The sequence below is a fragment of the Pteropus vampyrus genome, unplaced genomic scaffold (genome assembly GCF_000151845.1).
Source record: "Pteropus vampyrus isolate Shadow unplaced genomic scaffold, Pvam_2.0 Scaffold115, whole genome shotgun sequence".
NCBI classification, from domain to species: domain Eukaryota; kingdom Metazoa; phylum Chordata; class Mammalia; order Chiroptera; family Pteropodidae; genus Pteropus; species Pteropus vampyrus.
The window spans coordinates 790,246-804,567 of record NW_011888896.1 but is presented as its reverse complement, the minus strand read 5'-3'; the positions used below and the strand labels follow the sequence as shown (position 1 = coordinate 804,567).

General features: G+C 32.2%; 1 protein-coding gene across 1 annotated transcript in view; it reads left to right on the top strand.

Annotated features, from left to right (window-relative positions):
• Window positions 1–4,117: 4,117 nt before the first annotated feature.
• The window catches only part of LOC105295867 (serine/threonine-protein kinase TNNI3K), a 268,258-nt gene continuing 258,053 nt past the window's right edge, over window positions 4,118–14,322 (top strand). The window contains exons 1-2 of the mRNA XM_011365693.1: window positions 4,118–4,222; window positions 4,835–4,943. Of these exons, the coding sequence (XP_011363995.1) occupies window positions 4,183–4,222; window positions 4,835–4,943 (149 nt within the window). The 5' untranslated portion in view covers window positions 4,118–4,182. The remainder of the gene's footprint in view (window positions 4,223–4,834; window positions 4,944–14,322) is intronic.

Sequence of the window (14,322 nt, the reverse complement as noted above, 5' to 3'; positions counted from 1 at the left end):
ATAAGTAATTTAATGTTTACTAAAAAGAAGGAAAAACCTAAATATGGACCAATTAGTAATTCTGGCTTATTTTGTTTAAAGCAATGATTCTCTTAATTGCTTGTCAACCAGATACAACACATCAAAAATGTAAACTTGCCTAAAACTTGAGAACATATTAATAAGAACCCACTTACAATGAAAGAATTATCTAGGCTTTAAGTATAAATAAATTCACATTTCTGAATATGATAAGAATTATTCCAAGTGCATCAGTTTGATTTCATGGGATATATGTTCTTTATAATTTCTGTATTGGAACCATAAAGGTGGAGGAAATATCAAGGTCAATTTTTGCTTTTGTATCTTAAAAGCACCTTTTTAAATATTTATGAAGAAACTAGTATAAAATATAAATAGCAGATGTACAAGTGTAGATTGGGATAAATAAATCGTATGAATCCGAAATAAAGTAATTCAGAAAGAATGTAAATAGATTTATTGAAGGAGTATTAGAACATGTCTATGTATGTGCTGAAGTGGTCTGATAAATCAGTTGAGAAGATGGAGGCATTAATATTAGATTTAGGCAATTCAATAGAACATGAAGTTTGGTCAAAATGAATAGTTAAAGAAATAAGGTATTTACTAAATCTACCCTGACATTTTCAATGAAAAAAAAAGCAAATATAAAAGAAAAAAATGCTTACTGTTAGTTATATATTCCTTTCCTTGTAAGTTATAAATATTCCTTGAAAAACTCAAATGGGCTTGTCAAAGAATTACTATTTTTGTTTGTATTTATTTCTTGTTTTATATTTTTCCTTAATTTTTAAAAACTAATAGATTTTTTAGTTAGAACGGTTTTTATATTTACAGAAAAATTGAGCAGAGAATAAAGAGTTGTCTTCTTTTCCCCTCCCCTACTTCTGCCACAGTTTCCTCTATTGTTAACATTTTATATTGGTCTGGTACATTTTTTACCATTGGTGAACCAATATTGATATATTTTTATTAACTAAAGTCCATAGTTTATGGGAGTGTTTTACAGTTCTATGAGTTTTTTCAAATGCATAATGTCATGTAACCACTATTACGGTATCTTATAGAATAATATCACATCGCTAAAAATTACCTGTCTTCTACTTGTTCATCCATTCCTTTCTCCCCTTTCCTCTGGCAACCACTGATATTTTTTTCTGTGTCTGTAGTTTTGCCTTTTCCAAACTTTCATAATTTGAATTATATAATATGTAGCCTTATATCACTAGCTTTTTTCACTTAGCAATGTTTGTATAAGGTTCTTCCATGACTCTTCTTGGTTTGTTAGTTCATTTCATTCTTCAATGAATAATATTCATGTGTATGGGTATATACACAATTTATTTGTTTATCCATTCTTCTATTGGCATCTTGGCTGCTTCCATTTTTTGTGAATCACTTTTAAAATAGGAGACTATACATGTGCAACCAAATCATCTATTGCACGAGTGGTTAACATAGGATAGAACTCTTTCAGAATCTGAAACAATTTCTTTTTTCTCTTTATTCCAGTTCTCTCTTCTCTTACATGGAATTTGAAAGCTCGAAAGCCTTCAGGTAAGTAGGCATCTCACTAAATGATCTTAAAAAGTGCCTCTCTCAGTATGCCCCAAGTAGCATCTACATTAGAATCACTAGAGGATGTCTGTCAAAATTCAGATTCCTGGACACTATTCCTAATCTGAATCAGAAATTCTGAGAATAGACCCCACGTTTCTGTTTTTAACAAAGTGCCCTCAGGTGGCATCTATTTTTATTAAAGTTTGAGAAGATGACCACTTTTGTAATTAGGTTGTGTTTTTGATAATATATGAAATTATGTGTCTTCTACACTTCTGGAAGTCTCAGAACTGGGATGAGTAGAATTCAATTTAGAGCATACAGCCAACCCAAGTAGAAAAAAAAATTTTACAGAAATGTACTGAGTAGTGGAGAAAATATTTCTTGCTCTATGTGGATTTGCTCCAGCATTCTTTAGAAAGAAAAGCAGGAGAGTTATCCTGGATCATTTACTTATTCCAGCCTTTGTTTCACCTCTCTAAAGGCACCCAGGAAAATTAATCCACTACCATGAAGGCATTATTACCTAAACTCATGTTCTTAAAAAGAGCTTATAGATATTGTTCCTCTAGAACTAGGAAATTGTTAGAGTTCAATAATGTTAAATATTTTAGGTATTTAAGATTATCATTTCTTGATTTTTTTTATGTTGCTATTCTCCCATTTTTTTTGAGCAAAATTTATTGCCTCAGGTTGTGGGAAAATTCAACTGAGATGCTGATCGGAGTTTCAAACCCCCAAAATAGTAGCTTTGAAAACTAACATTTTCATTTGTAAGAGCTAGACTTTTTGAGATTTTTGAAAATCAAAAGGAAAAATTCTAAAAATCAGGTAGTCATTTTATGTTATGTCCCAAACAGGAAATTTGAAAAGACAATGAAAAATGATAAGAGCTAGCTTTTCTTTCATTGATGGGGTGATACACACACACACACACACACACACACACACACACACTTGCACACATACACTAGTAGAAAATCTGAGATGATGGGGAGAGAGATATAAGAAAGGAAATCATGAAAAGTACGTCAGTGTGATGATCTCAAGAAGGCCAAAGCCCTACCTCCTGTTCCTGTCCCTCTGGATTCAAGATATTGGAAACATGGATTGTTTTAAAGGAAATATGAAAGACAAGAGAACTTGTAAATTACTTTCCAAGTTGTAGTCTTGGGAGATCTCTAGCCTTTAAAAGAAAACTATCTAGTATGGTTTTCAGGACAAGGAAGCACTGAGGAAGTCATGTGCCTAAGTCGATGGTCCTGAGGTCAGCATTCTTGGAGATTGCAAAGACTTTCTGACCTGAGGAGATGGGGGTCAGTCGCAACAGTGCTGAAAGAAAACTGGAACAACTGAAGATGTATGCCCCCCCCATGTATAGCAGCCATCAACAGCCATGGCAGCATACACTGATGAGGAAAGATAAAGAGAGTTATATCTAGGGGAGGATGGAGATGTCCAAGAAGTCAGGTACCTACCTCTCTAATTATATCTGATCAGTATGGAAGCTCTTCTTCTGGAACTTAAATTAACTTTGCTGAGAAAAAGTTGTGAGGGATCATAAATTTGTCTAAGCATTTGCTTCAAAAAGAAACAGTTATTTGAACATTCAATTATAATGACTATGAAATCTATACCTGTTAATTCAAACTATAACCTCTGGAAATGAATTTCAAGATTAAAAATTATACTTTCTAGGTAAATTACATTATAGAAAAGAAGTATGTAGTTTAAAACCAGATAACTTTTCTTTCTGGGTTTTCCATTTATTCTATCTACATTATACCCTGTGTTCACTTATATAAATAGAATTATGCATATAAATCTGGATTTTCTCACCCATAATATGGGAATAATATATATCTTGCAGGATATATAAGTGGCATACAGCAAACATTCAGTCTTATTATTTGTAATCTTTTTGTTCTTATTATTTTATGAACTGCTATTTGTGGAACTCAGTGTCTTGGATTCTTACCTATGATTTTTAAGGTCAACATAATCAACAAGTAATATAAATAAATTATGGTCTATGTTAAAAATTTCTTACAGACATAATTTTGTAGCTCTTCAATATAGGCAAAACTTACAATCATTTCTATTAATAGCATGCCACAGGATATGAGTTTCCATTATATATATATGGAGGTAAATTCTATGGCCAGTCATTCTTTTCCAGTTGCCATGGCTTGACTCAGGAGAAAATGATCCTGAAAAAAAACACCTAGATAGTTTTAATAGCTCTTTGTGGATCTCAGATGTAACTGAACTACTTTCTAGATATACCTATTAAAGAAATGGCCCATAAAGGTATGTATGGGTAGGTAATCAATTGATGGAGGCAAATAATCCTATTGAAACGTTTACTATTTATTTTTAATACAGTTCTTTTAAACAGACTGATCAGTTCCCTTTATGATTTTACCCTTGAAAGCACACACTATTTTGTTCTTTGTCATTGTTGCATGACATTCCATTTGGCAGTCGGCTTATTTTTAGCCAGACTATCAAAGTATTTTTCAACTGGACTGTCACTGCACTTGAACTTGGAATCTTGTAGCGTGAGGAACTACACTGGGGAAAAGAAGAAACTTCTAACACATGGGAAATTATAAGTCTAGACCAACCCAAACTTGCACTGGTAATTATCTTATATTCTTAAATGTAACATGGTTCAATAATAGTTGTAGAACATTAACATTGCCTTGCAGTATCTGTTAATTTTTACACAAAGAATAAGACAATGTATTATACAAAAGTGTTGTGAAGACTATCTGAACTCAAATTATTTTTTTCTAAAAGATCTTTAGAGATAACAGATTTCTTACAAAAGTATATTAGTTTCTAAGTATTGTGTTGAAGAAGAAAATTTGTGATACTACTGAATATAGGGATTTTGGAATTATATCTTAAGTACATAGTATTTAGAACCTAAAAACACTTTTCTAGCAACTGGATATTGCTATAATTAAAATGCAATAAAATCAAATGGAATAAGTCAGATATATTCTCCTATGTAAATATATTAGCCAATATAAAATGGGTTCTTAATTGCTACAATTCAATATGATTGCATTTTTAATATAAACATCTGCATTTTAAACTGACAATCAGTAATTTTAATTAAGTATTGTGGAATTCAGAATAAAAAACAGAGTTTTAATTACTTGTATGTTATGATCTATGTCTACATTTTGCAAAACACGGCTGTGAATTAATCTCATTTGTTTTTGTCTTTTTGTTTTTTTAATAGATGAATGGAAGAAGAAGGTCAGTGAATCGTATGTTATTATAATAGAAAGATTAGAAGATGACCTGCAGATCAAAGATAAAGAACTTACAGAACTAAGGCACATATTTGGGTAAAGTTATTATTTCTTTGTGTAAGAGTCTTCATCATTTATCTTATTTTTAGACATTAAAAAATACAAACCTAATAACCTCAGATGTAACCAGTCATGTTCTATGTCTTAGAATGTAAAGTTATTTCTTCTTGATCATTCATAGATTCCCCAAAATATAAATATCACATTTCCTTAAAATATGACTTGCATGTTCCCATCACTAAAGTTTAAGTAGGGAACCTAAGGGCTAATTTTTAATGTAAGCTGTTGTTGCTCTAAAAAACCTTCTCTGGAATTAGATCATTTTTGTATGTCATGCCAGCAACAAACAGCAATGCTTCTCCTCCCCAAAGATGGTAAACTATTGGACAAATTGTTTTCTTTGCACTACTAGGGTAAGTCCAATTTTAACAAACCCTCTGATCTCTTGACATCTAAAGGCTGTCCCTTAATGGAACTGAGTATCTGTCTGCCCCTGAAAAATCATATAACGATGTGTTATATCGGCTTCAGGCTTTCAATGGGTTTTGTTCCATGATAACAAGAGAAATATAATCTGGCATAGTGCCACAACCATGGAAAACACAAAATGTTCAGAAAAGAGGGGCAGTACTCTTATATACACAAGCAACCTTATGGAGAAATTGAATTTGGGATGGAGAAACTACATGTATTTTAGAAGGTCCGTTTACTTTAGCTGCCTGACTGTGGAAAAGTTCCAAGTAGGCCAATTAGCCATGTTCATTTATAGCTGTGTTATTCATGTAATACAGTTATAACAAAGAATTCCTTCTATTTTTCTTGGAAGACAAGTGTAAAACAATGACCAAATGACATATTTTCAGAAGAAATTTTAGGTATGGTAAACATACAAAGCTCACATAATGGCAAATAAAAATCCATGTATAATATAGTTTATGTGAAATTTGTAAGTGGGTTAATAAGACCTTCACAAGTGTTCAATTAATGATTTAAGAAATAGTTGATTCTCTCTGTTATTTGGCCAAAAATGATTGACTCTGCATTGACACTCATGACGAGACACCCTGAGTTGACTTTAGGGTCACATGCCCCGTTATGGGGAAACATTTAAATTTCATGTAGAGATATGACTGGCACTTTGGTATAATAGATTTACACATACATATTTATTTTGTTCGAAAAGAGATATGAATGTAGAACTTAATCATAAGCCTTCTAGCTCTTATTGACTCAGATAAGTATGCCGAATGAAGTGTGCTTAAGTGGAAGAGATTTTCCTCAACTTTATAAAGTCAAAACCTTATTTATTTTATTTATTCATTCATTTATGTATTTCTTTTAACTTAGGAAGTACTGTGCAAATATGTCAAGGCTAATTTAAACAGACATCCTTTTAAGGATTAACCTTAACAGTGGGCTTGAGATATATGTTTTTTTCTCATACCGCATAAGCAACAAACAGCTATTTCTACAGCTCCTGCTATAGCTGACTTTTCCTACATTTTTACCATATGTTATAAATGTGACCTCCTTTTTGCTGATTAGGATTGGGATGAGAGTCAGGAATTAGTGTCAGAGATATTATAGTTCAGAATTTATTGTGCCAGCTATATTTAAGGTGTTATTTCAGACACATCACATATGATATTATTAATCCTCACCATGACCATATATGATAGATAATATCATTTTTGGTGGATAATAAACTAATTCTAGAGATGATGTATCTTCAGATCATATGGTCAATAAATGCTAGAACTGTGATTGTGACAATGTCTGCCTGACTCCATAGACAGAACTCTTCTTACTACACCTGCTTCTTGCTCCAAGACTTCAAAATCAGATTAAGGGAAACACATATAAAGATAATTCACAGAAGACAGTCTATGACAAATGCTAAGTTAAAGGGAAAACAACATGGTTTTCAAATATAAAAAAGATTCCGGGCCTTGAATTATTCGTCGATATTGAAAAGCATTCCAGAAAAAAAGGTATACTTAAGGATACGTAGGCAAGAATCGATGCATACCATGGAAAGTCTAGTGGAGGCAAGAAAAACTAATGTCTTGACCATATTATGTAAGTTGAGTAAGAAAGCTATGTCAGTGTGTGGGTTTTGCAGTCATACAGTTTTAAATTCAATTCTTTCTATTTACAAACTATGTATCCTTGGATATTTTACTTAATCTCCTTGAGCCTCATTTGCATCTGTAAAATAAGGTTAATAATATCCTCACAGGGTATTTGCAAAATGATGTCAATTAAATGTTGAGTACAGGGCCTAATACACAATAGGCATTGAATAATTGGAGGTTTCTATTATTATGAGTCAGATAAATAAGAGCATTTTGAAAGACTGAAGACTTTATTATTGAGTAGGATAACAAATCGTTTATTAAAAGTTAGGAAATGAGAAAGTTAAGATAAAATGTTTCTATATGAAGATGTTTTCAAAAGCAAAAATGTAAAATGTTAGAACAAATCAAGGTGATGTGAAAATCTGAAATATAACTTTTAAAGATTGTGATCAGGAGGGATTTGAAGAGTTTTTAGATGAAAGTATTAGGAGGCTCATCAAAATGGATTTCAAATTCCCTGAGAATAATGGTAGTGCATTTTATAGAGAGGAAGATTGGTAGCCTGGTGCTGAAGTCATTAAGAAAGCTACAGAAGTGTCCAATTAGCCAGAAGTGATGATAATGAAACTAAGGATTACCAGAGCCTAGAATCATGTTTCTCCAAGAGTTAAGGACTTCCTATAGTAGAGTAGCCAGGAGTGCTTGCTAAAATTTTAGATTCCATGATTCCACTCCATACCAAATGAATCGGAATCTCTGGGGATGACTTCCAGAAACCTGAATTTTTAACAAGCTCCCCAGGTAATACTTTCATATGCTAAAAACTTCTGCTAAAGTTTGAAAACTATACTTCTAGAAAGATATCCAAGTTGCACTGGGAACTCTGCCTGAGGTGATATCAGTGAAGGAATGAGGAACATAAGAACAGAAAGCTGGCAACTAGTATGATCTACAGAGTCAAGGGAGCAAATAAACAAACAAAAACCGAGTACTCTGCTTTGTCTGGTTCCATCAAGGCAGATAGCATCAGCAGGGAAAGAAAGTCAATCATGCCTAGGGCATATTTCAGAAGATTTTCTTTTCTCTAGAATAAAATGATAGATGACAAGGAAGGAAAAGAATGGAGTGCTGAGAATATAAATATTCTTACTCAGTGGCTCGCACACCAAAACTTTAAGGGTATTTGGGAAGATTAAATATAATATTGCATAAAATCACATTTAAAAGAGTATTTTAGGTGTCAAATAAGTGTTAGAATCTTCTTTCTCATATTTATATCTTACATAATGTAAGGAATACTTCTTTGAAGAACAACTGTGTTATGCTGCCTGATATCAGGCTTTCTCTAACCATGCAGATATCAGGAAAACTGTTTAAGATGCCCCAAAAAAGTATTTAACATTAGAGTAACAGACAGAGGATCACTGATATAAATACAGGTTTGTCTTTTTTGGGCAGTGGGGGAGTTTTTGTTTTATTTTGTTTTCATTTGCTGAACAATTTCTTTATGGCATGTGTGGTAGATATTAATTCCATTCATTAAAGAAGATTTTTCATACTGTAGTGCACAAAAGCTTCTGTCAGCTCGAATATACAATCTCCTGGTATAGCTTTCACTCACAATATAGTACATAGCAATATGATACTAAACTTTAAAGGGACAAAAAAAACCAAACCATTATCTTGCTTATGCCAATTTATAGCACCTTTGGAATGAGAGGTTGATAATGAGAACAAAGAGGAATGGAAATGGAATGTTCTTTCATTTTCCACAATAAAGTTGCATTCACTCATAACTTTGGATATTTGCTGAGAAAATGGATGGTAACAGGAAGAGATGAGGGAAAAGAGAAGGCAGAAGAAGGGAAGACAGAAGTGGTACATCAGAGTACCACTGTCTGATTATTTCCTCCCCTATACTATCTCTGATCTATATGTTTGTCAGTATAATAGCACTTAATTCATGGTATGTTTTTATCCATTTACAGGTCTATCTAATCATTAGTATATGCATTCACTAAAAGCAACTGCTTTGTCTTATTTAACATTATTTATATCTTTATTTATTTGCAATACCTATTTGTATAGCACTTGAAAGGAAAACAAACTAACAACTTAGTGCCTACCATATGCCAGGTACGTTACTAGGTATTTTAATATGCATTAGCTCATATTATTCTAAATGTATATATGTAAAGTGCTTTAGCACAGTGACTGGCACATACATGGTAAACACTCAAAACTGTTAGTTAGAAACTAATCAGCATTGTTTATATTAACAACCCTCTGAGGTAGGTATTGCAAGGGCCATTTTATACCTGAAGAAAATTAAGCTAATCAAATTAAACTGGCTGCAACTAGGTTACACAACTTGTATCGCTGTGCTGGGATGGCATCCAGCTGTACTTGATTCAAAATGTATGAGCTTCATGATCTTGGTTCTCAGCTCAACCTGGGAGGGGGAAAGAGTATGGATCAGAATTATCATTGAAAAATTTTCATTTTCGCACGCCACTCCACAATTTTACTATATCCTGTGTATTAGATCTCTTCCTAGGTGTGGGAGTAGAAGAATGTATTTATGCCCCCGCTCCCACTTTCTGGTGATACGTGTATGCTTCCATGAAACACTTACATAATGGCTCTTTAATGCAACAGTTAAAAGGTTTCCAATTAAATTTTTTTTTGTTTCAATATGTTTTTCAGTCATTATAGAGCTGTTTTGCTAATTTTATTGTCAAGCTTACTTTTTTATCTGTTCAATCTGTAAATGAAATTTAAATCTCTATGAGGATATTCCAGAGAAGTTATAATTTTCCCATACCATTACTTATCAACATAATCAAAAGAACCCTATTGTTTCTCATTTTTAATCTATTTTGTCATTAAGTAGATATGTCTTGGCCTATAATGATAATACCTCACTTTGAAATTGATTAGGTTTAATAAATAAACAAAAATAGTCAAAAGAGTACTCTATTCCATGGAAGGCAGTTGCAATATTTGGAGGAAATGGGAAAAAAAACAGAGAGAGAGAGAGAGAGAGAGAGAATGAATGAGGTTTTCTCAGATGTACCTTTCTTATTTTCATCTTAAAAAGTTTATCTGGGCCCAGCTACAGTCTGCTATACTTATCCTCCAAATGCAACATCTTCCCCAAATCTACTTTTTCAGAACTATAACCAAATATAAAATTTAGCTATTATAAAATGAGTTGCTTCAGAAACATTTCAGGCTGACCTTATCTAAGAAGAGTGAAATTCTCCAATAAGGTGCTAAGTAGGATATTGACAGGGTAAATGATATCTTTTCAAATTAAAATAGAGTAAAAGTATTATTTGTCATATTCAGTTAGTATGTCATGCTAATTCACACACAACTAAATAAAAAACAGACAGCAACAACAACAGAAAGACCTCAAACCAAAAGGAGAATTCACATTGCCTCAAGATTGTCTACATCTCTACTTCTTTTCTTGTTTGTCTGGATAAAACTAGTTCTGAATAAAATTCTTCAGAAATATCTTGTAAAAACCTTATGAAGCAGCTTGATTTCAATCTCTCTTTGTCTCTCTCAGTCTCTCTCTCTCTCTCTCTCTCTGCAAAGCAAAACAATAAAAAAAGCTAAAATAATATCAATGGTTTAATAAAAATAATCATTATAGCAGCTAATATTTATAAAAGTCTTATGAGGTCTAAGCCATTTAAACCTCACAATAACAATAACTATGAGACAAGAATTATTATTGTTCCAATTTTACCAACCTTAGCTATTCTTGCTCTATCTGCCACTATCTGCCACAATCTCAATGATTGTCCATTACATGAATAAATGAATGAATGAATACACTTCATATTGTTAGTTTGCAGATTTGATCTGGGAAATATTAGACAAATACAATTTCAGATATTTCTTAAGGCTATATCTTGGGAACAGATCTTATTGATTTTTCTGTTTCTATTTGTAGAAAAATTAGTAGCAGCCACAAAGAACTACACAGGAAGTTACAAACAGCCATTTGAAACCTAAATTATCAATTTTGGAACTAGATGATTCATAATAAATCTTTACTTCTTTTATCTTCTTGGCCCTTCCTTCCCTAAGTTTCAGCCAATGAATTAATTTTTTAGAAAATGTGTCTATCTGAATATTTTGGACAGTAAAGTATTATTTGTTTGCAAACCGTTCAAATGTTACATTTAATAAGTTTCCACTTGTAGTTATGTCAGATATTGTCTTGAAAGGATGAAGTCATGAAAAAGAGGTTTAATTGGATCACAAAATGCATACTTTTCTGGATAAAAGGTAAAGGCTAAGAAAAGAGTTCATTACGTTAGAAGAAAGAAAGTAACCTTTGGGTACAGAACTACCATTTTTAATGATTAAGGATAGAATTTACTGTTAGAAATATATTTATAATAGTGACTTCATTTTAAGTAAGAACTTCATTCATGCCTCAGCAAGTACTATGAACCCATTAGTATATGTTAAATCACAGTATGGCATGGTAGGTGATGAAAAATGTAAGGGGGAATTAAAAAATAAATTGAGCATAATGTATTAGAATACATAGTGATGCTCAATTGGTCATGAATTTGACATACACAGTTACTTTAGAAGAGGCAAAAGAAGAGAAAATGAAATATCCCCTAGGAATGATTGCTTTAAAATCTTGAATATTTTAATTGCATGAATCAAAACAGAAACATTTGACTAGAAGTTAATGGGAAGTGAAAGTCAGGATTCAAATATAGCTTCAAAGTAACTCTCATTTTAAAAATTACATTCCAGTTATTAAAGTTAAGATAAAAATTGTATTATTAAAATTGCACTTGACTGCTAAATATTGTGGGAGTCTATTCTCTGTTGATTCATTTTGTTGGCATTAATAGAAATTGTATGAGTTCAAGGAGGATAGAATTCAAGAAGAGAACAAAAGCAACAGGCAATAGCTCAGTTTTAACAAGGAGCTCTTTAAGACTGTAGACTGAATCACTTAAGAATGGTCAAGTCTAGTTTAAGATTCAGTGAGCTAAGAAATGATTGTTGAATAAAAAGTCATGAATGTAATCCATGCTTTCAATTTTATTTATGTAAACAACAGACATTCATTTCGTGTTATTCTTTTTTAAAACAAAGCAATGTACTGTCTTATGTTATATTTTCTGTTTATTCAGTGTTTACTTTCTTTGCAAAGCAGATTAGGGCAGTAGAGATCAGGACTAAAGCTAAGGTCAGTTGCAGGATTCTATTTGGCAGGCATTTTCCCAAGACAGATACACTTAAAGGATCAAGGAATTAGTAAGTAGTTTCTATCATGTATACTATCAAGCAGACTGTTGAAAACAATTTGAAGTATTAAGAACAGAGGTGCAGCGCACAGTTGGTCTTCAGCTGTATTGTGCCAGATTGATTGAATGTGTTATCAAAGTTAGATAATTAAGAAAGCAATTGAGTCTGCCTTCTTAATTAAATAAACTTCAGCACAATCTTTTTCTTTATTTGAATTTTTTTTTTTTTAATAGTAAGTTGCTCTGAATCACTGATAAGTGCTGGGTGTCACAACAATGAACTTGGTGACCATTTTTAAAAATGTGAAGACAAAGTCAGACATTTTCTATAGGAGCCTGACTGAGAGTCACTGTGAGCATAAAATAGTTATGTCTATAGAATTGATTGTCCCAATCAGGAAATTTTACATGTCGAATGTGAGATGTTGAAGGTCAAACTTGTTCTGAAAATTGTGCTAAAATTCTCCCAAGTGTTCAACTGAAAAAAGAAAGTTGTATATTCTCAGTGAACTTGATAATAATAGTAATAACAATAATATAACCTTTTATTGATAACATTATATGCCAGATACTGTAATAAGCACTTAACCTCATGTATTTTTTAACACAATGTCATATGTATTATTTTAATAATTTTCAAATGATGAAATTGAGACTTGAGATTAAATAACTTGCCCAAATTGGAAGAAAAAAAAAAAAACCCAACCTTCTTAAAAGGCAGAAATAGGAAAAGATTTTGATTCTGGTGTAACTATAAGGGCCAAGATTTAAGAATTACCTTTACTGATGAAATTATTTTTTCCACTTTTAGAACATTCAAATATGGCAGGTATTGCTATATAATATTAGAGGTAAACATCGAAAAACTAATTTTCTCAAGGATTTATTGTTACAGAAGAGCTCTCAAGCTTTTTCTTTTTTCATATAAAGTTCATTATAGTTAGCTCAAAAAAAGGTACTTCATTCCCTGTTTTTCTCTTAGGCTGAAGTTTATGTAGTTCTTTGCATTTAACAGATGTAACATTTAACCCCAATACTTTGTTTTTTGTCTTATGATCTTATGTTTCATTTGCTGGATAATGGAAAAACCAAGGAAGAAAAGCCAAAGCGCTCACAGCTTTGGAATCATTGCCAATCAACATCCTCAACTGCTAGTCACAGCTTTCTTTCTTTTTAAGAAATCTGACTGATGTCCTACAAACTTGAAGAGAAAATTCCAATCCAGCCAGCTTTAAAAGCAATGTTTCGCTCTTCAGAAAATCTGTACTATTTGAAATATAACCACAGAGAATACCTCTGTGAATGCATTTCCAAGTGTCAGCCTCTAAGTACACTTTGTTTAGTACTACCTATTGAGTTTAATTTCTCCAAGATCTCTGTAAAACAACTAGCTCTGAGAGTTTGGAGGCCTGGCTCAGCAAAAGGCCACACATTTCCAAGAATCATGTTATTTTGTGAAGTTACCACATTTATATAAAATAGCTATGCCATTTATAATTAGGCTTTTTAGGTAGACATTTAAAACAGTGGTGTTTTCATCAGAATGTATACGTGTGTATTTTGCATCATTTATTGAGCTGGGGGAAAGTGCAGACAGAAGTGAGTTTAATTGTCTACTATTTTTCATGAAATCCTAGACTCCTTGCTATATTACATTACTAACATTAAAAAAAAATCATTAGAGTTTATTTTACTTCTACAAATGGCATTTCAAAGCAAGTTGAGGTGTGTTTCTCAATATAAGTAAGCTTGTCTGTGGACTGTGCTGCTGGAAAGTTAAACATAGAAAGCAAAAAAGTTAGGAGGATAGGAACGTTCTGGAGTATTCTCATGTCTAGGAAAAAACCACAGGGCTTGCCTTTGCTAATTAAAGCATTTCACTGAGATCCTTCAATGTCCTTAGATTTAGAAACTCTTTTTAGCAGTACCCTGGAGAACAGCACCTTTTCTTTTCCTATTTTAAAATTCCAATAGCTTTTGAAGTTCTTAACTGGGTGCCTTGATGATAATATTCTGAATTTATAGTACCTTTCAAATGTAAGTACT